Source organism: Helianthus annuus, chromosome 17 (genome assembly GCF_002127325.2).
Source record: "Helianthus annuus cultivar XRQ/B chromosome 17, HanXRQr2.0-SUNRISE, whole genome shotgun sequence".
Lineage (NCBI taxonomy): Eukaryota > Viridiplantae > Streptophyta > Magnoliopsida > Asterales > Asteraceae > Helianthus > Helianthus annuus.
In genome coordinates this window covers 1,734,525-1,758,935 of record NC_035449.2, presented here as the reverse complement: position 1 = coordinate 1,758,935, position 24,411 = coordinate 1,734,525, and the positions used below count along the sequence as shown (strand labels likewise).

General features: G+C 36.6%; 2 protein-coding genes and 1 long non-coding RNA gene across 3 annotated transcripts; 2 read left to right on the top strand and 1 right to left on the bottom strand.

The window, feature by feature from the left end:
* Nucleotides 1–1,768: 1,768 nt before the first annotated feature.
* On the bottom strand, nucleotides 1,769–3,308 carry LOC110921163. Its single transcript, XM_022165438.2, has one exon. The coding sequence runs from the start codon at nucleotides 3,090–3,092 to the stop codon at nucleotides 2,055–2,057; it is 1,038 nt and encodes a 345-aa protein (XP_022021130.1). The 5' UTR covers nucleotides 3,093–3,308; the 3' UTR covers nucleotides 1,769–2,054.
* Nucleotides 3,309–6,273: 2,965 nt separating this feature from the next.
* On the top strand, nucleotides 6,274–6,891 carry LOC110923309. Its single transcript, XR_002583956.2, has 2 exons — nucleotides 6,274–6,428; nucleotides 6,502–6,891. It is a non-coding gene; the product is annotated as an uncharacterized LOC110923309 (long non-coding RNA).
* A 3,573-nt stretch (nucleotides 6,892–10,464) lies between these two features.
* Nucleotides 10,465–14,315, top strand: LOC118489220 (glutathione S-transferase T3-like). The gene is made up of 3 exons (XM_035986921.1): nucleotides 10,465–10,861; nucleotides 10,947–11,595; nucleotides 14,261–14,315. Exons 1-3 carry the CDS (start codon nucleotides 10,465–10,467, stop codon nucleotides 14,313–14,315), a joined length of 1,101 nt encoding a protein of 366 aa, XP_035842814.1.
* Nucleotides 14,316–24,411: the final 10,096 nt, after the last annotated feature.

Genomic DNA, 24,411 nt, shown 5'->3' with positions numbered 1-24,411 from the left:
GGCGTAACGTGCATGTGTGGTTCAACTTTTTTACCTATATTTTTTCATGTTTGACAGGTTCGTCATAACACGCAGATCCTAGGTCGAGTCAGTGTTGGTGGTCGATAACGGTTGTGTGGCATTAGTACTATTTGACACCGTTTTACGCCCCGCCGCAACACGGGGTGTGCTTTGGGGGTTTTCCAAAGAAAAATAGTTATGCATATAGTTGTCGTGACTTTGGATTTGGGGGTTTTCCAAAAAAATGATTTTTTTTTTACTTTTCACCTAAAAGTATTTCATAAATTACTTTTAACCCAAAACTATTTGTTTTTTACTTTTAACCCAAAACTTTTTATCTTTTGCAATCTATTCTCACAACTTTTTAACTTTCAACTTTGGTCCTTTATAGTTTTCATTTTCCGCAAATTTTTTGTTTTATGCTTGGTTCTAAATTTTGTGACTTAACACATCGCAACGTCCGTCTTTGGTTTAACGTTTTTAAGTTTCGTTCTAAATTTTGCGATTTAACACGACGCAACGTGCGTGTGTGGGTGAACGTTTTTACATCATCTATTTTTCCCCGTTTGACAGGTTTAACAAACGTGCGGGTCCTAGATCGACTGCGTCTTTGGTTTAACGTTTTTACGTTTCGTTCTAAATTTTGGGAGTTAACACGACGCAACGTGCGTCTTTGGGTGAACGTTTTTACATCGTCTATTTCTTCCCCGTTTGACAGGTTTAACATAACGTACGAGTCCTAGATCGACTTAGTTATAACTAAAGAATTCCCGCCGCATTGCGGCGGGTCTCAATCCTAGTTTATACTAATTTATAAAAAATCAATTAATTATTCTTTGGTATGCCTATGAGATAACTGGCATACCTTTAACTTAATTAGGTAAGTATATAATGGTATGGGTTCTGGTTTGCAGATTATAAAATATTGCTTAGACATTACACAACTTTTGAGCCTAACAACAACTTTATCTACTTATAGCTTTAAATCCATTTCAGATCAGTCAATATGAGTCTAGTTTAAATGTGTAAACTTATGGACTTCCTGAGCTCGAGCTCAAGCTCAGGCTCACCTAAGTTCAAGCTCAACTCAATTGGCTTAACAGAGTTCAAGCTCGTAGGAAAAGTTTTCAAGTTTAGCTTAGGCTCGAATCGCTTATTAGTTATTAACTGATTAGTTTTAATATTTTATATATTATTTGGTTAATGTTATCGTAGTTATATATAACTAGTTTTACCATGTAATATATATTTCTCAAATAAGAAAACATTATTATATGTATAAAACGTGAGTCTAGATGCACTTTGTAAATAAAGCTTGAGCTCATGCCTAGGCCCAGACTAAACGAGCTTATTTTAAAGCTGCAACTTAGACTTGTTTATTCTCGACTCGATTCAAGCTTTTAGCACACTCATAGTCGTACTAGGGTGCAATATGTGGCTTTGATATGGTCATCGGCAAGATGATGGGTCGCCTCGGTACCTATGAGAACAGCGTCCCACCCTACTAGTACGTGGCTTGAGGTATCGAGACAATGTGGTGATGTCGCTGATGATGCCATTACCCTATACAACTTATTTTATTTACCAAACTTTTTTTCAGACAAACTACACCCAACCTAGAAGTTCCATCAACATGAGGCTCAGAAGAGTCCACAAAATACCAAATGTTTTATCATTTATGAGTAGAAGTGTGTGGGATACTAAACCAAACCAAACCAATTACCTAATTACTTAACCAAATAACAGATTCTAACAATACATAAAGACGTAAAGTAATCACTAAATTCCAACTTCATGTTGAAGAAGAATAGATCTAATGATCTACAAAGTTCCCTTCAGGCAAGAATCTGAAAGAAAGTTTCGATCAATTGCACGTTTACAGGATGCAAATCTTCTTGATCAGATTGACATACATAAACAACATAAGTTTGAACCCCTTGAACCAATACTAATATATTTTTACAACAACTAACCAAATCTATGTTAACCTTAACCTTCCAACCAACAACACATTATTGAAAGCAAGAACTAATCACATATCCGATTATCCGAACCTACAACTCCGCGACTGTCTCTCCTCTTGCGAGCTTCCTAGTCTCAACCAACCCCTTCACGAACGCGTCCACAATCTGCTTCTGCGAATCCAAGATCAACTGGTTCCGCTTCATCTCCGTCTCCATCCGCATCCTCTCAATCTCTAGAACCATATCTATCTTCATTTTCTCAACTTTCATAAACCCATCACCCAACAACTTAATCGACGCCACCACGTCACGAATCCCACCATCCCCCCTCTTCCTCCCCTGACTAACACCACTCTTCCTAGCCACCTTAACCCACATTTCGCCGTCCTCGTCGACTTCTCGAAACTTTCTCGGAACACCCGAAAAAACCGGCGGGTTCATCCGACCGGTGTATGCCGAATGCTTATAATTCTTACGGGTTTCGTTGATACCCGAATCGACAAGATACCCATCTTCGGTATCATCTTCTTGACTTTGATTGTGATTATGATTAGGATTGTGATCAACCCAATTGTTGGTATTCACATAAGTGTGACTTGAAACAGGTATGGTCCGACCCGGGTTATAATTGGTGGGGTTAGAAGCTAAAGTTACCAAACCTTGAACATGTGAAGGTTTAAACCGGATCCCACGACCCGGGTTCAAACCCGGATGCTCCGAAACCGGGATCCCAGTTCCAATTTCTGAATTGGTTTGATCATGATCATTGATTGCGGGTTTTTCATCGGGTCCGTTTTCCATGGCTTCCATGGCTTCGAAATAGAACCAAGAGGAGAAAAACCGGCCGCCGGGGAAGGAGGAGGCGCGTAGCTTTTCGGCACGGTGGCGCTGGCGGAGTTTCTCCATCTTGTGGCGGCACTGGGCGGAGGTTTTGGGCGGGGTGACATCGGGGCAGGAGGTGGTGACTTTCTCAGCGACGGCGTCCCAATCGGGGTTTTTTAGAAAGGCACGGTGGAGGGCGTACCAGCGTTCACGGTAGGCTTGGATGAGGACGAGGGCTTCGTCGCGGGTCCAGCATGGTGGTGGGAATTTGCGTTTGACGGCGGCGGTGGTGGCGGTGGTGGACATGGGGGTGAGTGTGTGGTGGAGAGGAAAGGGTGAATGATAAGGGAGAGGATTGAAGTGGGGGTGAATAATGGGAGTGGGGGTAAGGGTGGGGGTGGTGGGTGGGTGGTGATAATGGTGAGGGGGGATGGCGATGGTAGGTGACGTGCATCCACCACCAAAACACCAACCAAACCCATTGACTTTTCAAAGTGAAGATGGGTGGGGTTCGCCTTTGCCTCCATTGTCTCTTGTGTGCTACTCACTAGGGTCGCTCTGTAATTATTATTGGTATTAACGTCATTCAAGTCCAATAAGTTGAGGCCTTGAGGTAAATCCATGAAATTTGTCTTTCTATCATCGTCGTAAAAGACGCTAAATGTTCGTTAGTCGGATTTGAGAGTACTAGGAAAATAATCAGCCTAAACGGAGAGTACTTGAGAGTAATTGGTCTAGACAAGGAGTACTCGCGCCTCGACAGCCTAACTTGTAGAGAGAGTACTCGACCTTTGAGACCTTGTTTTACAATCGTGCTTTCTATATAATAAAACTTACAATGAGACTTTGAGGTGTTAATGACTAAGAAAATGTTATGTACCGTTTAATAACTGTTTAGAAATAATAACGGAGTACTTAATTGAATTCACACTCGTATTTTTTTTTTTTTTTTCATTTTGTTTCTCAAATGAAACCTGGATAGATTGATATTTCTTCTACTCGGGGTTGGTGTTTAAAAATCTCAAGGGTCATGGGTAACAGTTTTGTACATCACAAATAAAATTTAAAAAATATATATTATGGGGTCAACCTCGGTTGACCCTGCACCTTGTATTGTAGGCATGACTAGCCCGTTAGTCTTTTCACCCTAGGTACGGGTCTAGAGCTACCAAAAAACAAAGGTCTTCAATTTTTATATAAGTTTTATATATTGTATATCTATTAAGTCAAAATAAAACCAAAACTATATTGGTTTTTTTTTCTTAAAGGAGCCCAAATAAAAATTGTTTAGGAAAAAATCTCACATTCAAACTCAAGTAAAGGAGCGTTTTGTTATTAAATATATTGAAAATGATGATTTGCAAAAGGGTCTCCACTTCGTAGTTCATTTAGGGTCTCTGAAAACGTTTGAACGACCCTAATTGTTACTCTGCACTTATTTACACGTATACATATGGCGTAATAAAACTACATAGGGTTACTTAAAACAAAACTACAAAAATACCTAGTGCCTCGACTTGTTGAGATGAAATGAATATATAGTGTTTTGACTCAATCGGTTCGAGGGAGGGGACAAGACTTTGGTTGAGGCTAACGTCGTTTTGGTTCAAATCTTACCTTTCTTTATCTTTCTTCATCTTTTATGATATCGTTGCTTTGACACAATAATTGACTGCAAAATATTCAGCTAGTAGTTGTGTTAGCATGCCTTAGTTGGTCCATATATTGATGAAAATCGAACTTTATGTACCTATGTCATCTAATGTTTTGGACCATAAGTGTAAGATAATTAACATATGACAACGTCACTAATAAAATAATGACATATAATCATCCTATTGAATCACATCACATACCAAACAGAATTATCAGGAACGCGTAATTAACATATGACAATGTCACTAATAAAATAATGACATATAATCATCCTATTGAATCACATCACATACTAAACAAAATTATCAGGAACGCGTTTAATTATGATTTAAACGTATATTTCTCGTACCAGATTACATCTATTATTATCCAATTAAAATAAAATATGTAGATATTATAAGATCATGTGATGTGTGCGTCGCTACCAACTACCACATCAACTCACCCGGGGCGTTAAACCGGTGCCAAGGCGGGGCGCAAGGGGGAAGATGATGCAATTTGTTTTATTATTGTTAATATTATTATTATTAAGTAACTAATTAATTAAGTTTCAAATCAATCATTTAGCTCCACATCATGATTTCCTTTTTTTTAACTTTTAATTATTCATCCCACCATATTACTCTCATAACATACCTTTAGTGAAAGGTAGTATCTGAGAAACCGTCATGCCTACATGGCAATACATTTTCCATTTCTTTTCGTCACAACACATAGTCTAATATCCCAAAATATAAATAATTGTTATTTACCAAAGGGCTTGTAGTCTTGTGTTACCAAAGAGTGTAGTAAGGTGTTGGCCCTCAAGTAGTGAGGGTCCTAGTCACTTCTAGTCCCATCATGGACAAGGCGTAACCAAAGAGTGTAGTAAAGTCTTGCTATTCCAGATGTCGGTACCGTCCCGGTAACATAACGAAACGAACCAATGCGGACCGAAACTGAATTCCTGTCGCAACGCGCGGAGGAATCCCACTACTCCACTAGCATATATTATCTTTTATTTGAATGATTTAATACAACTATTTGAAATGGTTTATATACTTACAATCCTATTCCAAATTTGATGGTTCCGTTTTGAGTTCTAGTTGCAAGATTTATTGTAGAAAGACAAAAACTATATAGGGCATGTTTACACCTTATGTATTTTATTTTATCTTTGTTAATTTACCTTGGAAAGACCCATGTGGTTTAACGAATGTTTTTATTTGTCCTTATTCCACTCTTTTTGCCGATTCCTCACATCTTTCTGATGTGCGAATCGTGGCTTTTGCTAGTCCTAACAGTCGAGGCTTTTTTATTTAAATAATGAGATACAATGGTGTGTATGACCCTTACTAGACCAGTAGCTCATCATGAGTACCATTTGGTTTGGTGTGTGATAATTGTTTTGATCTTACGACTTATTAGGGTGGAGGAAGTCGTCCAATCACTTAGGGTGTTTGAGTTATTCTCTAGCCAATAATATCATATCATGTCGAGTCCTCATTCCACTCCCCATTTTGCACTCAATCACTGGCAATGGTTCAAACACATGGAGAGTAGTAAAGAATTTAAAAAAATTTGTGATGGGGCACACTATTAACCCCCTCACTCTCCTCTACCCCTTCTCTTCCCGCATCGGTGAGTAGTCACCGCTGAAGCTCTCCCCGCTCAGCGATCCAACACCCGGCACTCCATCACCGATCGGTAAAACCCCTCCCCGCATGTGTTTACTGCAATGATACCGTCCACCCTTAGTATTAAGTATTTGAATTAATATACAATAGACGTTTATTTCTTGAAAATGTTCACACAAAACAAAAGACTTTGGAAACGCAACACCTTACCGGATATAATCACGCAAAGCTCGTGAATGGTTTTTTTAATGTTATTTTAGTTTTAAAAAGGAATCTTTAAATTCTAGTTTTATATATTTCTTGATACAAATCAAAATGGAGAAGCTTTCAATGCTCACTTTTTTTCTTGTCGTTACTTTAATGACTACAGGTTAATTATACTCTTGCGTGCTTGTATTTTGTTTGTTATTACTTTTGAACGAATTTTGCTGTCATTTTAACAGGTAATGAGATGATGAGGGTTAACGCTTTTCAGTGCATAGAAGAACGTCAAGTGTTCAACTGTGATGGCTGCAACTTGGTGTGTCAAGTAGCCCATTTTCGCACAGCTGCTACCGGTCGTTGCTATTCTGTAGAGGATGACCCTGCGACCGCTAGATGCTTTTGTTTTTACGAATGCGCTTAGCCACTTCTATGAAACTATTGATAAGAAACTATATAAATGATAATAATAAGACGGCCCGGATCAAGTGATCAACTGATCTAAGGTTACTACTATTACTAAAAATAGTTCCATGTTATGTGTTTGTCCTTTGATCCTTTAAACACCAAAATTCTTTTGAGACTTGTGATGTAGGATATATGGTAATATATAGAAACAAACCTTAAATATCCATCAGATTATTGTTATTATATAGCATCAATCGAACGTATGCTTTTTAAACGTCACGTTAGTTGTTATATCATATTTCCACCTATCCTTCAAACACACTTATTTTCTATTTAAGTTACAAATTCAAAGATTATGGTCTTGGGGGAGAAATAAGTGGGAAGGGGGAGATGAGAAGTTATTTTTTTTAACGGCAAACTGCTGTCACTAGATCAAAAGACTATTGACGATTTGGCGGTCAGACGGTAGACAGGGCCGTTTATCAGGGGGTACAGGAGGTGCCTGCGATCAGGGCCCAAATTAATATGGGGCCCGAAATTTTTTATAAATTATATATATAAATAAAAATTCTGGATGTTTGTATAAATAAGGGCTTGCTAAAAGACCCAAAGTTTTTTAAATAAGGGCCTGTTTAAAAGTTTTAAAAAAAATGACCCAATTAACAAGCCCGAATGACTAGTCTAAACAAAAATAAGGGACTGCTAGATCAGGGAAAGAAAACAAAGTGTCGTAGTATTTCATAACAATTATCGTAGTATTATGGATTTTTAGTATTTATATATTTGATTGAATGATTGATGAGTTTATATTATATGAAGATTTACGAATACGACCCAAATTTTTTATCTCAAACAGGGCCAAAAAAAATTTTGTGATTTTCGGAGACGGTCCTTACGGTAGATAGATGAGAAGTAGGTAATAAGAGAAGGGGACCACTGGATAGGGTGGGGTAAGGCTAGAATGCGCTAGTGCACCCCTAATGCACACCCCTAATGCACCCCCATTTCCTCTAAAACCAACCAATCCACCGGTTGTACATCCCCAACTAATTGCACCACTATTTTCTCTCTCTTCATTCACACTTTCTCACACTATAAAAATGTTTAATGGGCTTAAATAAATTTTAATATAGAATTGGCCTTTTGGTCTCATTGGAAAATTTTGTTGTAGGCAAATGGGCCTGGGGTATAAACTATAATAAGAACATGCAAACATTTGACCATAATGTTAAAGTAGGTAAGAAAGAATAATCTAGAACTTACTGTTGCAAATGGTGATTGAAGCTTCGAGGATCAACCAAGAGGCGATCGGGATTGTTACACATCATCGAGAACCCGTTAGAAGAGGTTAGAGACCAAAGTCTCTAGACCACACACCAACACTCAAGCCAATATAATATTCATCATAACAACACGTGTAAATATGAGAGTGTATAGGAATGTGATGGAGCAGGTGAGACCTCATCTATCTAACTAATATAGAAGATGGGGTGGGCAAAATCAGAGGGCGGACTCTCAAAATCTAATATTTTACACTATATTTTTTTTTCTATTTTTTTAAATGTACACTACGAAATGAAAAAACAGGAGGGTTGTCTGGCCCATGGAAAGAACCGCACAAAGCCCTTGTTGATCCATAGCTATTGGGCCGGGCCTAGTTGATAATTACCGACAAAATTTGAAAGAAGAGAATAAGTGAAATACCCGCATGATTGAATTTGTCCATGCAACAATATTGAATTTGGGTTGTTTTGTATTCCACTAAATATTTGAGTGAGTATATTCCAAACTATGAGTGGAGATACAATAGGAAGTTTATTTGGCTAGGAAGGATAGGAAGTGATCTTGACCATCCATTAAGTTAATCAAGTGTTAAGATTAAATCAGAGAAATTAAAAGGAAGAAAAGAGGCGCGTGAGTTTGTTCAAGGGCATTCTAGTCAATCCAAGCCAATAGTTTCTCTCCTCCAATTCCCCTCCATTTTTTAAACGTTAATAACTCTTTCATACGACATTACTTTTTTATAAAAATGCACAAAAAAAACGAGCGTTTTTTTATCTTTAAAACGAGTATACTATTGCTATATTTAAAAAAAAATTAAAACCCAGTTGCGTAAAACGCAATAGAAAAACCACCAGTTACATAAAACGCAATGAAAAAAAAAACCTAAAAAATGACATTTTTCTAAAACGCAATGCACCAAAAACACAAAGAAATGACTTATTTGTAAAACGCAATGGCCAGAAAACACACAGAAATGTCTTATTTGTAAAACGCAATGGCCAGAAAACACATAAAAATGTGTTTTACCTAAAACGCAATGCAACAAAAACACAAAGAAATGACTTATTTGTAAAACGCTATTGCCAGAATACACTTAAAATGTCTGTTTTCTAAAACGCAATGGACTGAAAACACATAAAAAAGTGTTTTACCTAAAACGCAATGCACCAAAAACACAAAGAAATGTCTTATATGTAAAACGCAATGGCCAGAAAACACTTAAAAATGACTCATTCTAAAACGCAATGTACTGAAAACACCTAAAAAATGTGTTTTACCTAAATGAGCCAATTTATGGAAAATTAATTATTCTAAAACGCAGCTCAACCCCAGCCAGGGGCTCTGCCCCTTGGACCCCGCCAGGGGCTGCCGCCCCCGGACCCTCGCAAAGATCGTAAAACGCAATGACTAAATCAAAAACCCAGATCATGAAAATGAAATTAAAGAATTTCTTACATGGATCGAAGCCGATTTCTTCATCAATTGACAAAATTTGAATGATAGAAACACTTATCAACGCTCGAATCGAACGAATCGAGTGATTATCTCCAAAATCACCGAAAAAAACGAGATTTTTTTATGAAATTAAACTGGGTTTTCTTCAAAAAAAAGCTGAAGAACACGTTGATCGGGTTCTGAATCATTGATTGGTGATGAAAATCGCACTATAATGTAGTGATTATTGAGATAGAAAGTGAAGAAATAGTTGAAGATGGTGGGTTTTGAAAATGGTGGGTTTTTGAATTTACTAGGTTTTGAAAAAGGAAGAAGAAGGAGTTGGATTGACTAAAATACCCTTTCTCTTTATTTTAAAATTTGCCACATGTCATAATCCTATGGCTTCCTATCCTTCCTAGCGAAAATTAACTTCCTATTTGATATTTTCCCTCCAAACTATTAAGTCCATAATAAATTAGCATACTTTATAATGTACACACATATTTAACTAACAGTAGTATACTTTCTATGAGTAACTTGTAACTTGTAAGTCATAATTATAATGCGGATGTCTGCGAACTCCCATTGCCATACCATGTGATCGGCAATTACATCAGAACCAATAAAACATATTAACAATCTTTCAATTAATTTAATCAAGGTTTTACTCTTTAATATATGTATAATTATTTAACACCATAAATTCAAGTATTTTTTAATCTTTAATATATCTATAGTAAGACCATGCGTAATGGGGCGTTTTTTGTAAAATTTTTTGCCCGAAAACGCCCTATAACGCCCCACCCCCCATTACAGGGGGCGTTATGGAGCGTTATTTTCGAAAAAAATTTACTCCGGCGTTTTAAAAATAACGCTGAAAATGGTGGGGGCCCACATCTTTCGACCGTTGCCTTCAACGGTAACTTTCTTTAATTTTTTTTTTTTATTTTAAATAATTCCCACTATATATATTTAACTCACATTCACCATTTTTTATACAAAACTTCACAAACTCTCCCACTTTCTTCCCACTTTTATAAAAAAAAACCCACCTTCTTCTTATTTTTTATACAACCATGCATCCTTTCCGCCCTCCTTTTGGTGTCCCCGCTAGACCCGCAAACCCGAACACAACCCAACCGCAAACGCCATTCAACCTTCAAGACATGGACCCTAGCTTTTTAACTTACGCGGCTTTCTTAAGTGGCGCCCCTCCGTTTGTTCCTCCAACTTTCGGCTATGGTCAAGCCGGCGGGTCTCAACCGTCACAACCCGAAGCCGAACCCGATGTGGAAGTCGTACCGGAGACGCAACCCGAACCGGTGCAAGAAACATCGAAACGCGGCAAAAGGTCGCATAAGAAAAAGGATAAGGACGCACCGAGGCGTACAAAAAATATAATCAAGTGGACGAAGGAAGAGGAATACACGTTGACTCGGGCGTATGTCGACATTTCGGAGGACGAAGAGACGGGTAAATATTTTATATAAATATTATTTTACTTACTTTGTTATTTTATTTTTTAACAAACAACTTATTTTTTTTTTTTTTTTTGTAGCAAACTTTCAAACGGGTCCGGTTTTTTGGGATAGGGTTCGTGCACTCTTCTTTAGCACGTGGGGTCAAGGCGAACATCGGGACAAAGACTCGATTTCTAGCAAATGGACCGACATAAACAACAAGTGTCATTCATTTCAAGAAGTCTTCCAACGTAACTACGATAATCGCCCGAGTGGTGAAGGTGACGTGGGGGTTTTAACGAAGAGTTTGGAGGAGTTCGAAAGGACAAAAGGCCCTTTCGCCTACTACAAGTGTTGGGAGCTACTTCGAAAAAGTCCAAAGTGGGCGGTAGTTAACCCAATGACGTCTAGTAGTAGACGTCGGGCTAAAAGGTCAAAAACATCATCCTCCGTTGACCCGTCAACTCCGACATCGGATGCCCGCAATGTTGATTTAAACGAGGCGGTGGACGAGGGCATTCAAGAAGAGTTGGCCCGACCCGCCGGTAGAAGAAAGGGAGCCGGGAAAAAAACGCTCGAGTCGTCTTCCGATCTCGAGTTAAAGGATGATTTCGAGGAGATGAACCGTCGTCTCCAAGACATTCGAGATCTCGGCCACCAACGTTATGAAATTATGAAGGAACGAATGGCCGAAACAAAAAAATTTAACGAGATGCAAGAGGCGAGGCAAATGGAGAAGGACATCGAGTTTTTGTCCAAACCTATCGACCACCTACAAGGCGATGCGTTGATCCTTGCGCAAATGCGTCGCCAAAAAATTAAAGAAAAATATGGACTCTAGATGATATTAATTTTTAATGTTTTTTTTTTATTTTTTTCAGTTATTTTTCTGTTTTTTTTATTTTCAGCTTTTTTTTTCAGTTTCGGTTTTTTTTAATTTTTTTTTTAATTTTTTTTTCAAGTAATGTAATTTTTTTTTAAATTAATGAATGTTATTTTATGTTTTAAATTAAAAAAAAGATAATTGTGAAATGATTGTAAAATGATTGAATGGGGCATTATGGGGCGTTATACCACTACACCACTTTTTCTATAATGCCCCCATGCTGACTAGGATGCCACATGGCGCAAAACGCCCCATGGTGGGGGCATTATAGTTGATCACCACTACACATGGTCTAATAACAGTATTGCTATACTTTTTATGATGGCATTTTTATAAAGTATACCACATTATGCGATATAGGGTAGTGTTTGGTATGCAGGAATGAGAGGTAGAATAGAATGGATGATTACGGGGGAATGAAGAAAAGAGTGTTTGGTTGGTAAATGGAATGGAATCACTAATTCCAAAACGCATTTCATTCCCTCAAAACCATTCCTTCCAACCCCCATGTTTTTTTTTCCATTCCATCCCCTCTTGTACCATTCATCAACAACACCACAACCCACCACCATCGCCACAACCTACCACCACCCACCACCGACGCCATCGCCGCCACCCGCCGCCACCTCACCCCGATAGCCACCGTCACCACCGCCACCGTTATCATCCACAGTCGCGACCAACTGCCGCCGCCCACCGCCATCGTCGCTGCCACCACCGCCACCACCAACCGCCGCCGCCCATCACCATCGGCGCCGCCACCACCACCGCCACCACCAACCGCCGCCACCACCCACCGCCACCTCTGTAGCCACCCACCACCAACGGCCACCTTACCGCCACCACCGTTCGTCATCACCGCCGCACAGGCACTCGCCGCCACCACCACCACCCATCGCCGCAACCGACACCCACCACCGCCACCTATAACCACCCACAATCACTACCACCGACCACCACAACCACTCACCGCTAATTTTATTACTCCGTTTTTCTTGCCTACCGAACAATACACAATAATAATTCATTCCATTCACACATGGTAACCAAACAAGACATGGAATGGTAATGATCCATTGCATTCCCTCGTCCATTCCATTCCTTTTTTCATTCCATTCCTTTGTTCATTCCATTACCCCATACCAAACAGACCCTAGATGTTTTGATAGGGTGGGATTTTAGAGTGAACACTAGTGTATTTGCGAACTGAGTGAACAAATCCTAGTCATTGATCTACACACGTGTATGGTCAGGATCTCATCATCAAGTCGTAAAATACACTAGTGTATTTCAACATCAAATCCTGACCATTGATCTACACACATGTATGGCCACGATTAGTTCACTCAGTTCGCAAGCTACACTAGTGTTCACTCGTGAACCTAATCCTGTCTTGATATACTATTTACATAGTGATGTTGTCCTATTTAAACGGTGTCGATATATATATATATATATATATATATATATATATATATATATATATAGGGAGCCGCTAGAATGAACCCAATTCCAATTCCCCTGACTTTTTTTCTAACTTGTCCTTCGGTAGTCCAAAACCAATTACGCTTGTATTTCATTTAGTACCGAGTGAACTAAAATCTCATCTTGAGTGCAGCCCCAATACAATATGAGGCTAGTATCAATGGGGTGATGGTCTATTGATAAAGGCAAAGTCTTTAAACATATTGGGAAAGGGAAGTATTGGGTTGAAGTCCCACAAACGACAGAAATAAAATAAATTTACCTTTCAAAACAAAATTAGGAGCATATAACATACTCTCAACCACGTATCACGATTTGATAGATCCTATTACAAATGTAAATTACGTACTCTAGTAAATATGCCATTTTTATTGGTTTAGAAAATAAATATAAAATTAAGGAATATTGGATTTTAATAATCTCAATTATTCGCCGTTGTCCGTCAACAGTCCCAACTTCAAAAATAACCACTGGCAGTCCCAACTATTGACATATTGGCCACCAATGAACCCTAACTAACAGAACCCTAATGCAGTTAGTCTCCGGTCGCCGGAAAACCGTTTTTGGCCAGTAAAAGGTTTCTAAATGTCCGATCTAAGGTTACAAAGAGGTTTGGGACGAGGATGTTAAGTTTTCTGCAAAAAGTTGAGTTTTCCAGCAAAAAATAAATTTTCCGGTGAAAAAGAGAGTTTTCCGACGAATTCAATAATTGGGGCTATTACTAGAAAAAGGTTCATAAAGTTCCGTAATAAGGTTACAAAGAGGTTTGGGACGAAAATGTTGAGTTTTCCGGCAAAAACGTTTTTCCAGCGACGGGAGATTAACGGCGTTAGGGTTCTGTTAGTCAGTGTCCATTGGAGACCAATATGTTAATAGTTGGGACTGCCAATAGTTATTTTTGAAGTTGAGACTTTTAGCAGCCAACGACAAATAGTTAAAATTATTAAAATCTAATATTCCTAAAATTAAAACTAAGAAGTTATGATTAACATCACATTATCACATTTCCATTTTAGCAATTTTCCTTTTTTATTATTTCAGCCGCCCACCCACCAACACCACGTTAAGATTTCAACAAGTTGCCGATATTGAATAAAGAGTGCAATGTGGGTAACCAACTCATTTGAAATGTGTCTGCTTATAACTTATTTCAACGTGTCCCTTCACGTGCACGAAATAATTTTCTACAAATGGAATATATATATATACATCCTTGTAAAAACTTTAAAAAGATGAGTGAAGTACCAGGAATAAGATGATAAGAAAAACAACAGGATTGATCAAAAGTTTTGTATGTTTTGTGACAATAGTCATTCATGGAGCATGATGAACCAAAACCTTTATTATCGGCTAACTGAATAATGACTGTTGATGCCAACTCCCGATTGATGGACTTGATCCAATAAGATCCCTTGGAATTCGAGACATTATATCTCCGATTTGAACGAATGGAAGAAAATCATGTAAAATGACTTTAAAATACCAAAAAAGGTGAGAAAAATCGTGATACTTTAACCGAAAGATCTCAATGTTTGATATGCATTAGGGTTGCATGTTGGATTTTAAAGGTTTGATGAGTATAATTTGAATAGCTTACCATTCTTGATTTTTAACAAATTCCTTTGTTATCTTAAAAATGTTAATAACTTTTAAAAATGTTAATAACTTTTTCATACACACTCTAAAATTGAGCATTTATTATCTTTAATTTGGGTATATAGTGTTGCTACGTAAAAGAACTACAATGGTGAGTCGAGACTTTTTACAATGATGAGCCGATAATTATATATATATTGTTGATGAGGGTTAATGAATAGTAACTTTATTTTTATAATAATATATATAGCTTTTTATTATTTTATTATTTAATATATTATAATAGTTTATTATTATATTTACTTTTAACAACAAATTTTTAATTTTTTTCCTTTTTAAAAAAATATATATTTCCTTTACCATTTTTAATAATTTTTTTCTTTTTTTAAAACATATATTAATTTATTGATTAATTTGATACTTCTTTAATAATTTAAATTATAACTTTTTTTTAAAAACTTAAGTACGTAGTTGTGTTTAATTTTTTCCCTGACATTCTGTTATAAGTTTTGTTAAAAACGAATTTGTACTCAACATTTATTTGGTATTATAAAACGATACGATGATAAATTAAATCGCTCTAATAGACTAGCTTTCTAAACAACATGCTTTATTTTCAAATCACGTTTGTTTTACATTATCATTTACTCGGTTTCGCCGCAATGCGCGACATAAAAAAACTAGTTTCACATAATAGTGAGTCCAAACTTCTCCCTTATTCATAACCATATAACTCAACTAAAAATCACATTCACATACAATAAAAACCAACTTACAAATTACGCCCTTTATATTTATGATCACTTACATATCATGTAATTTAAACTTCAATTTTTTTCTCATTAATCTCTTCCCCAATTACAAATATATATAAAAAAAAAAAGCTCTGACTTTCAGTTGCTAATTCAAATCATCATTTCCCCTTTGTACATTTGGTTTTGATTTGATCACCAATCATGTTATGGCTGGCTCATTCAACCGCTAACTCTCTCCATATCGACGTAGAAGCCATTAATAGTTATCATTATATCGTTATGCAAATAAAAATGAGTAGGTTTTTCATTAGCTAAACACATTTCTTTGATTCTGTTTTTCTTGCTGCTTGTCCAGCTACAAATCTGTTTTCTTAAACCAACCAAAGGAGAAACACTCGTGAGGTCCACATAAGCATGTTTCCCCCAGCCCAGCCAAAGACGAGTAGATCCTTTGGTCGTAGAGTAGATCTCCCTTCCATAGGGTCCGTGAGGAAATTCACAGGGGCCTCTTTCTTTCTCAAGATGTCCCACAAAACATCTCGCACCCAATCATGCCGATATTTGAACCTAGAGAGCTCTTTACAATGAACTACGTGCTACTCGTATTTATCCATACAAGCTTTATGGCATATTGGGCAGGTTTCATCTATATTCTTCCTATGTTCTTTTGATTAACTAACTAGAATTCGATCCAGGAATCAGTTTTAATGAATATATTTTGAATATCAACTTCAAAGATTTACAAAAAAATAAAAAAAAATAAAAAAAAATCCAATTTCATTAACTCGATGATTACTCTCGAGTTGGACAAATTGAATTGTTTAGCTAGACATTTTGATTGGACTATATGATTTAGATTTCAAATTACTGGATTAAGAATTATAATTTTGTGCTTGTCTTTATATTGAATATTATTTAAATCATTGTTAAAAAATGATAGAAGTAACATTAGTCGTTTAAAAAAATAGTATTATTTATTTATTTCTCATGTATGTTTCATCAGTCTGTTACTGATTTATTACCTTACAATGATAACTTTTTCTTGATTATGGACCATGCACACTCTATTAGTTTCATGTATGTAATTATGTATTATGAATTTATGATCTTACCAGTTAAATAGTAAAGAAAAAGTTATTCACGGAAATAAGTTATTTTTTAGTAAAAATTGGTATTAGTTTTAACAATACAAACTTAAACAAATCAAACATACATAACTAATATAATACGTTTTAGAGTTAAATGCTCGGATAGTCCCTGTGGTTTGCCTTTTTTCACCTTTAGTCCCTAACTTTCTAAAATTACAGCTATAGTCCCCAACTTTTCAATTTTCGTTCCCGGATAGTCCCTGTGCCTAACATCCGTTAAGTTTCTCGGTTAAAAGGGTGTTAAATGACAAAAATACCCTTTCCTTAGAAAGGGCATAGCACTGGGACTATCCGAGCATTTAAAAATAAAAAAAAATAAAAATCTAATTAATAAGTCAAATTTCATGTGGGCCCCATAACCTACCCCACCCTCACCCTACTCCTATCATCTTCTTCTTCTCGATTTCGCACTACCGTCAGCCACCAACGGTTTCGCAATCACCGGAAACTTCAAGTTTGTGGTATACGAAGCCGGAGATTAGAAATTAGTAGTTATTTTATGCAAGTTTGTGATTGCGAAACCGTTGAAAAGAAGTAAAGAAAAGACAGATCTGATGTTGTTATTTGTACTCAGTAATACATCAGCAAAACAACATAAACGTGCAGTATGATTCATGTTTAATCTGAATTCAAGTTCGAGAATATTTCGATTTGTTTTCTGAATCCGTTTTGAGTTGATATTAGTGTTTCGAATCTGAATTATTACTGAATTTCGAAGTTTCATGTCTAAGTTGTTGTTCATTGTTCGTCAGATATTTTGAAAAACGAGAGCCAAAAATTGTAGTTTTGATTGTCGCGATTGCAGGTTATTGTATAATGATTCAGTTGAAGTTGATCGATCGCTATATTGCTATTGCATAGTATAAGAATAATTGGCAGTAGTGAAGTGTTTGAGGATTGAAAGTATTAAAGTTTTTGAGTTGCAGTCTGTTGCTGTATGAAATAGAAGGAAATAAGTGTTTTTTTTCTACGGCTGATTATTGTTGGTAAGTGTTTGCTGTGTTTAGATTTGAAAAAAATAGAGGCAGATTGATCGAAGAAGAAAGGAGGATAAGGTGAATTGTTTGGGATTGAACCTGTTTAACCCGTGATTGTGAAACCGTTGATGGCTGACGGTGGTGCGAAATCGAGAAGAAGAAGATGATAGGGGTAGGGTGAGGGTGGGGTAGGTTGTGGGGCCCACTTGAAATTTGATTTTAATTAGATTTTTATTTATTTTTATTTATTAAATGCTTGGATAATCCCTGTGCTTTGCCCTTTTTTAAGGAAAGGGTATTTTTGTCATTTCACAGCATCTTAACTAAGAAAACTAACTGATGTTAGGCACAGGGACTATCCGGGAACGAAAATTGAAAAGCTGGGGACTATAGATGTAATTTTAGAAAGCTAGGGACTAAAGGTGAAAAAAAGGCAAACCACAGGGACTATCCAGACATTTAACTCTATGTTTTATTTTTCTAATCTTTTTGACTCTTGAGTACTATGCTAATCAAGAAATGCTATATAGTTAAAAGCTATCGAATCGAATTGTAACTTGGTTGGCGTGGTTTAAATTTTAAGATAATTTGGCAGGTTCATTTCGTTATTTTCGAAAGTGACATGTAACTAAACTCACTTAAGCGAAACAAGTTAAACCGATCCATTCAAATTTGTACTTTTTTAAAACAATAACTTATAAATATCTAATCCACAGTTCACAACATGACTCATATGACATATCCTTGTACCAATTATTTTTTGGATTAACAATCTGAGTGTACGTTAAAACTCACCGAAATTTGTAATAAAATAAATTCTAGAAAACTCGTGGAAGTAACAAACGAAAAAAAAAAAAAAGAAGAAGAAGAGTAGTTAGAGTTGGTAGGCTGACCTAAATCATAAACATATGGGTTGTTAATGTCAGACAAAAAAAAAAGTGGCTTGCTCTACACGCCATTTAAATAATTGGGTGTACCACAATTACTAAATCAATGTAGTAAGACTAAGGGGTATGGAGAGCCCCATCCTCTTGAGGATGGGCCGCCACGTAGGAAAGGCTTTAAAGAGATGGACCTAGAGGGGTGGGGGATGAGCCCCTTTATGTATATATATATGTATGTATGTATAGGTTATTGTGAGAGAAGAAAGTGGGGCGGCAAGTTCAGCAGTTGGTTGCTGGGGACGACGGAAAAGGATGGGGGGGGGGTGTGGGGGACCGGTGCCGGTCCTAGCCGGGCCTCAGCCGGCCCCCATACCTTCTAGTCTAATAAAGATATGCTAAATTGCTGCATGTTTAAATAAATTGATACTGTTTACATTTACTTGACACGTTCGGCTCCTTGGCACCATAGGCGGTTCGGTTCTTAGCTAAAGTTCAGCGTGTGGTCCACAACAACTTTTCGACCCCTCAGGGGCAAGGCTTTGCTTTTAGTAGATTAGGGTTTTCTATTCAGAATGGGATGGCGGCGCAGTTTGTTGCTCGTCTACCTGCTATCCTTATGTAATTTGTCTTGATAATTGGAATGAAATAGTTCTCTTGTTCTATAAAAAAAAATGAATATTTACTAGAGATGATATTACATGTTTTAACCGAAAGGGGCTGTAATTTTACTATTAACGATATCATTACTCACATGTTTTGAATGCATGCACAACATTTGCACCTTTTGGGACTAGTTATCTACTTTTAGTACCATTTTCGCTAAGGCTGATTGTTATCGATTCATGCCCTGGTGGCGTGGCAAAATTGGTGGTGTGAAACGACCTTATACACCGGGCCAAGGGACGTGAATGGACGGTTAAAGGGGAGGGGTGTGGATTGCTTCATGGTGTAGGAAGAAGAAGAAGGTGGGCCTCATTGGCTATCAAACAATCATGTTAAGCTTTAATTTTTTTTTTTACTTTATCTAATTAAAATATTATTTTAATGGGTGATGGGTAGTGAAAACTTGTGAAATGAAAACAAGGTGCAGTGAAAGTGAAAAAAAGTGAGTGAAAGCGGTCTAGCAATGTGGCAGTGAGAGAGTGAAATGATAACAAATAGACTAAGTATCACTAAACGACAATCTATATACCGTATGATAAAATATTATGACTTTGATAGCTTTATTAATTGTGTGAATCAATTTAAGGTTAAAGTATTTTATTGGTATACGAATCTATAATCGTACAAGAGTAAGACAACCAAACATTGCAACTCTTCATGAAATAGTATAACTATTTATCTATTATAACTATCAACAACTAGCATTATATCACTGGGAAAATCGATATTGGAAATCAAGTATGTCATTGTTGCATAGTTGCAAGTGATGATCAGCTCCAACCGATCATTAGTGAGAACTAGCCATCAGTTCCCACTAACCATCATTTTCATGCAGCTTTTTACCATTTGTTTAAATCCGAATCAATTTCCATTACTTTTTTATCATTGGGGCCAACCCTGAACTCCGTGTTAAGGGGGCAGTGCCCCATTGGTAGGGTTGAAATAACATGTTTAATCGTCTTAAACAAGTCACAGGCGACAAGATTATCACAAGTATCAAACACGAAAATGACTCATTTAACTACTTTATATCTCATGTCTATAACTTTTTTTAAATGTTTTATATACCATCAAGGAGAAATGATGAAGTCTAGATTCCTAATTTTAATTATTTTAAGAAAATATAAAATTACATAGTACACCTTTTATTAGATAGGTCAGGGTTTGCCAACCATACCCTTGGAACCCCCATGGTTTAGGGGTTTTGTCCCATATAACCATCAAGGTTTTATTATCTTTAAAATTATAATAGACTTGATCGAGCCCGTGTTCTCTTCATCTATCTCCTAATTAATATTAACATTTGTGCTGATTTCTTATTTAGCTTTTAAGTAAACTAGTTTTTTAATATCGCCGTCTTTTATTGTTTAGTCTGTGTTTACATGTGTTTTAAAATCACTACAAATGCGTTGCGCACGGAACCGCTGACAAGAATAAAAAGAAAATATAGAAAAAAAACTAAAAGAAAATCAACCAAAAAAGTTGTATGGTAATGATGTTATTCGTATGAAACCTGTGGTTAGAGATGAGCAATTAATACTGGATACCGGTACCGAATTTCCCGAACCGAAGATCTTAAGTACCAATTCGGTACGACTTTTGGCGTTCCTGGTACCGGTTCGCTACCGGTTTTTACCTTCATATAACGGTATCGTAACTGTTATTTTCGGTACCAGTTCTGATTCGGAATTGGTTGGCACCGAGCTCATTAAAAGTTGAAGAAAATCAACAAAAAAAAGTTGCACGATACCGTTGTTGTTCTTACAGTACCCGTGATCAGGGGTGAGCAAATGGTACCAGGTAGCAGTACCGAATTTCCCGAACTAAAAGATTTTCAAAATCAATTTGATACCGACTTTTGGCGTTTTTCTGTACTAGGTTGGTGTCGGTTTTTTACCTTCATGTACCGATAACCGTACCGGTATTTTTGATACCAAAACCGGTTGACACAAGCTTATCCAACTTAAAAAGTAAAGAAGATAATAAAAGTATTAAAAAAAACTATATATATTATTATAATATTTAAAACACTATTCATTAGATTATATTTTTAATATATATATACTAGTGAGATTCCCTCCGCGCTTTGCGGCGGGAACTCAGTCGGTATCTATTCGTTTCATTACGGTATTGGTACCCATAATAGCCTACTGTAATCGAAATGGAAGGCCTTTTATTGATCGAAAACAATAAAAACGAATATCGATACCGGTACCGATGTTGTTCAGTTAATATTGGTTCGGTTGGTTTGCATTCTATGTTTATATATGTTTTCAATATTGAGATATAAATTTTATTGATAACAAATGATGTGCCGCTATCATACCAAACCGAACTGAAACCAACTGAATAACATCTGTATTGGTACCATTATCTATTTTTAATTGTTTTCCTTTCGGTAAATTGACACCGTATCGCTACCATACCGTACCGAGAAACATCATTTCGGTACAAGAGTTTCTTTATATTGTTTTTTCTAACGATAAACTGACATCGTAGTGCAATCGTACCATACCGAACATCGATACTGGTACATGCATTTATTTTTATGATTTTCAGTTTTGAGAAAAATTTCATTTATACCACCCTCTCTATGACGATAAATGAATAACATTACCAGTATCGTGACACTCTGAACCGATCGGTGTCATACAAACAATATCGGTGACAATTCGGTGTTCGTTTTTATCGTTTTTGGTCATGTAAAACATGTGTGGATTTCGATACCAAGTGTACGTATCGTACTGGTACTGTAACGAACCGAACTGATATCGATCTAATGCAAACGATAACGTACCACCACATCGCATAGACAAATAACTTGTAATGTTAAAAAAATAAACATAGATGCGGATTTTGTTAACAAGTTAACACTAAAAATCAAATTTCCACTTAATATGTATAATGAACACTGTTCATTCACTTTCTAAATTAATAGATAGTATTCGTTGTTCGTTTTTATCATTTTTGGTCATGTGAAACATGTGTGGATTTCTATACCAAGTGTATGTATCGTACTGGTACTGTAACGAACCGAACTGATACCGATCTTATGCAAACGATAATGTACCACCACATCACATAGACAAATAACTTGTAATGTTAAAAAATAAACATAGATGCGAATTTTATTAAAAAATTAACACTAAAAATCAAATTTCCACTTAATATATATAATGAACACTGTTCATTAACTTTCTAAATTAATAGACAGTAATAGACAGTAATTCTGATTAACTAAAATAGCTTGATAAAATTTAAATCACCAACAAATAACAACAATATACAACCATGTTTGTGTTATATGTTTTTAAATAAATGTATATTATAGTTATTTATTTTTTTCATTATAATATGTACTAGTGACTTTTTTTGAACTGTAAACTTCACTAGAACTACGAACTCGAAAACCGGGAGGCAAAGCAACGCACACTTACATAATTACAAATTTACACTAGTTTTCCAATGTAATCATTTAATATTTCGACCTAGTCTTAAACCAAAAGAAGCTCATCGACTGCATATCTGCAATAATCCTCTCAACCCAAACTGAAATGTTGTCGAACTTCAGCTTGTTACGCGCTATCCACAGGCTCCAACAACCTTCAATAATAAGGCCATGGACCGCAATCCTGTCTTGTTCTTTTAAACCCATGAAATTATGATAATCCAATAAATCGCGGAAAGAGAAAGCCACAATATCCGGCGTCCGACACCACCTACTGATGTGATTCTTTGGAAAAATCAAAAAAAAAATTCATCTTATTTTCGACTGCCGATGATGGAATGCTGATCTTCAAAATCCAAAGCTGCTGAACAGAAGCTGAAGAACAACGGGCTGGGATCTAATTTAAAATGAGAAATGTTTTGAAAAGAATACAAGTTCATTAGTTTGAACTTAACATTGATAAAAAACATCAGTTTATTCAAAAAGTGTTTAACCAAGGTCGTTAACTTGGACTTGGTTAACTGAGTGGGTTGTTAAAACTGGAAAAATGTTTGAAATTTGAAAAAGTTGGAAAATGGAATTTCAAGTGAATGAGTTAGTCCGCACGGACTTAACACATCTGCACGGATGTGTTCATCCTCACCAAACCACATGTATAAATAGGGTCATGTGTTCATTAGTTGTTTAGTTTTGGAGATCCCAAAGAGAGAGGAAATGCTGGAGAAATTTTGTCTCCAACTTGTAAACGATGTAAACTCTTTCAGTATAAATGGAATCATTCGACTTATGACTATTATAACAAGATTTCTCCTGAATTAGTTCTACCCTATCCAAATTTCCGTCTAAAACTGCCCGATCCGGAACTTTCAGGTCTGAGTAGAAACTAGGAAGCGCCATTAAGCACGCATCTGGCCACTTATTAAGGAATGACGAACAGACACTCTATCAATCTTACTATGTTTCTTCCTGTTATCCCTAGTGCAAGTGAACCTTCTGCCATGTAAATTGTACTCCAAAAGCCCCATATTATGAATGAAAGAATTAGAAATTTCTAGCACAATTTAGTCTTTCTTCCGAGAAGCAGACTGCGTTGAAATCTCCGGCAACTAACCACATGCCATTCGAACCCAACATCTCAGACTAAATGAGATCCCATAGAACTTCTTTGGTAGACGCCCCCTGCGGCGCATACACGTTCACAATATTAATAGCTTCGTTACACCTTTTAAATCTCCCCTTGATGGTAAGGAAGTTTATGTGATTAATCGCACTACTAAAAGCAAAATGGCCCGAGTCCCATAGACAAACTAAACCACCAGACTGACCCTCCGACGCCACAAATTCCATACCAAACATCGCATTACCCCAACAACTCAAAGCACAACTATCTGAAAAACTTTCCAATTTAGTTTCTTAAAGATTAAGAAAGTGAATATTTTACCTCTCTTTCATATCTCTGACCCACGGATTTTTTTCAAACCCTCCCAAACCCCTGACATTTAAGGATAGAAAATTCAAATCCTCCTATTCTATGAGGTTAGCTCCCAATCGAACCCCTACCTCCACCGTAGCTTCGATTTCATTAATCATCCTTACATCAAAAAACCTACAACTATTATCCATCCATGTATCTTCCTTCCGACTGCATCTTGTCTCCACTTTGTACAACAATCGTGTCCTCCTTTGAATTCGAAATAGCCCTGACATTAAGATCGAGCGAA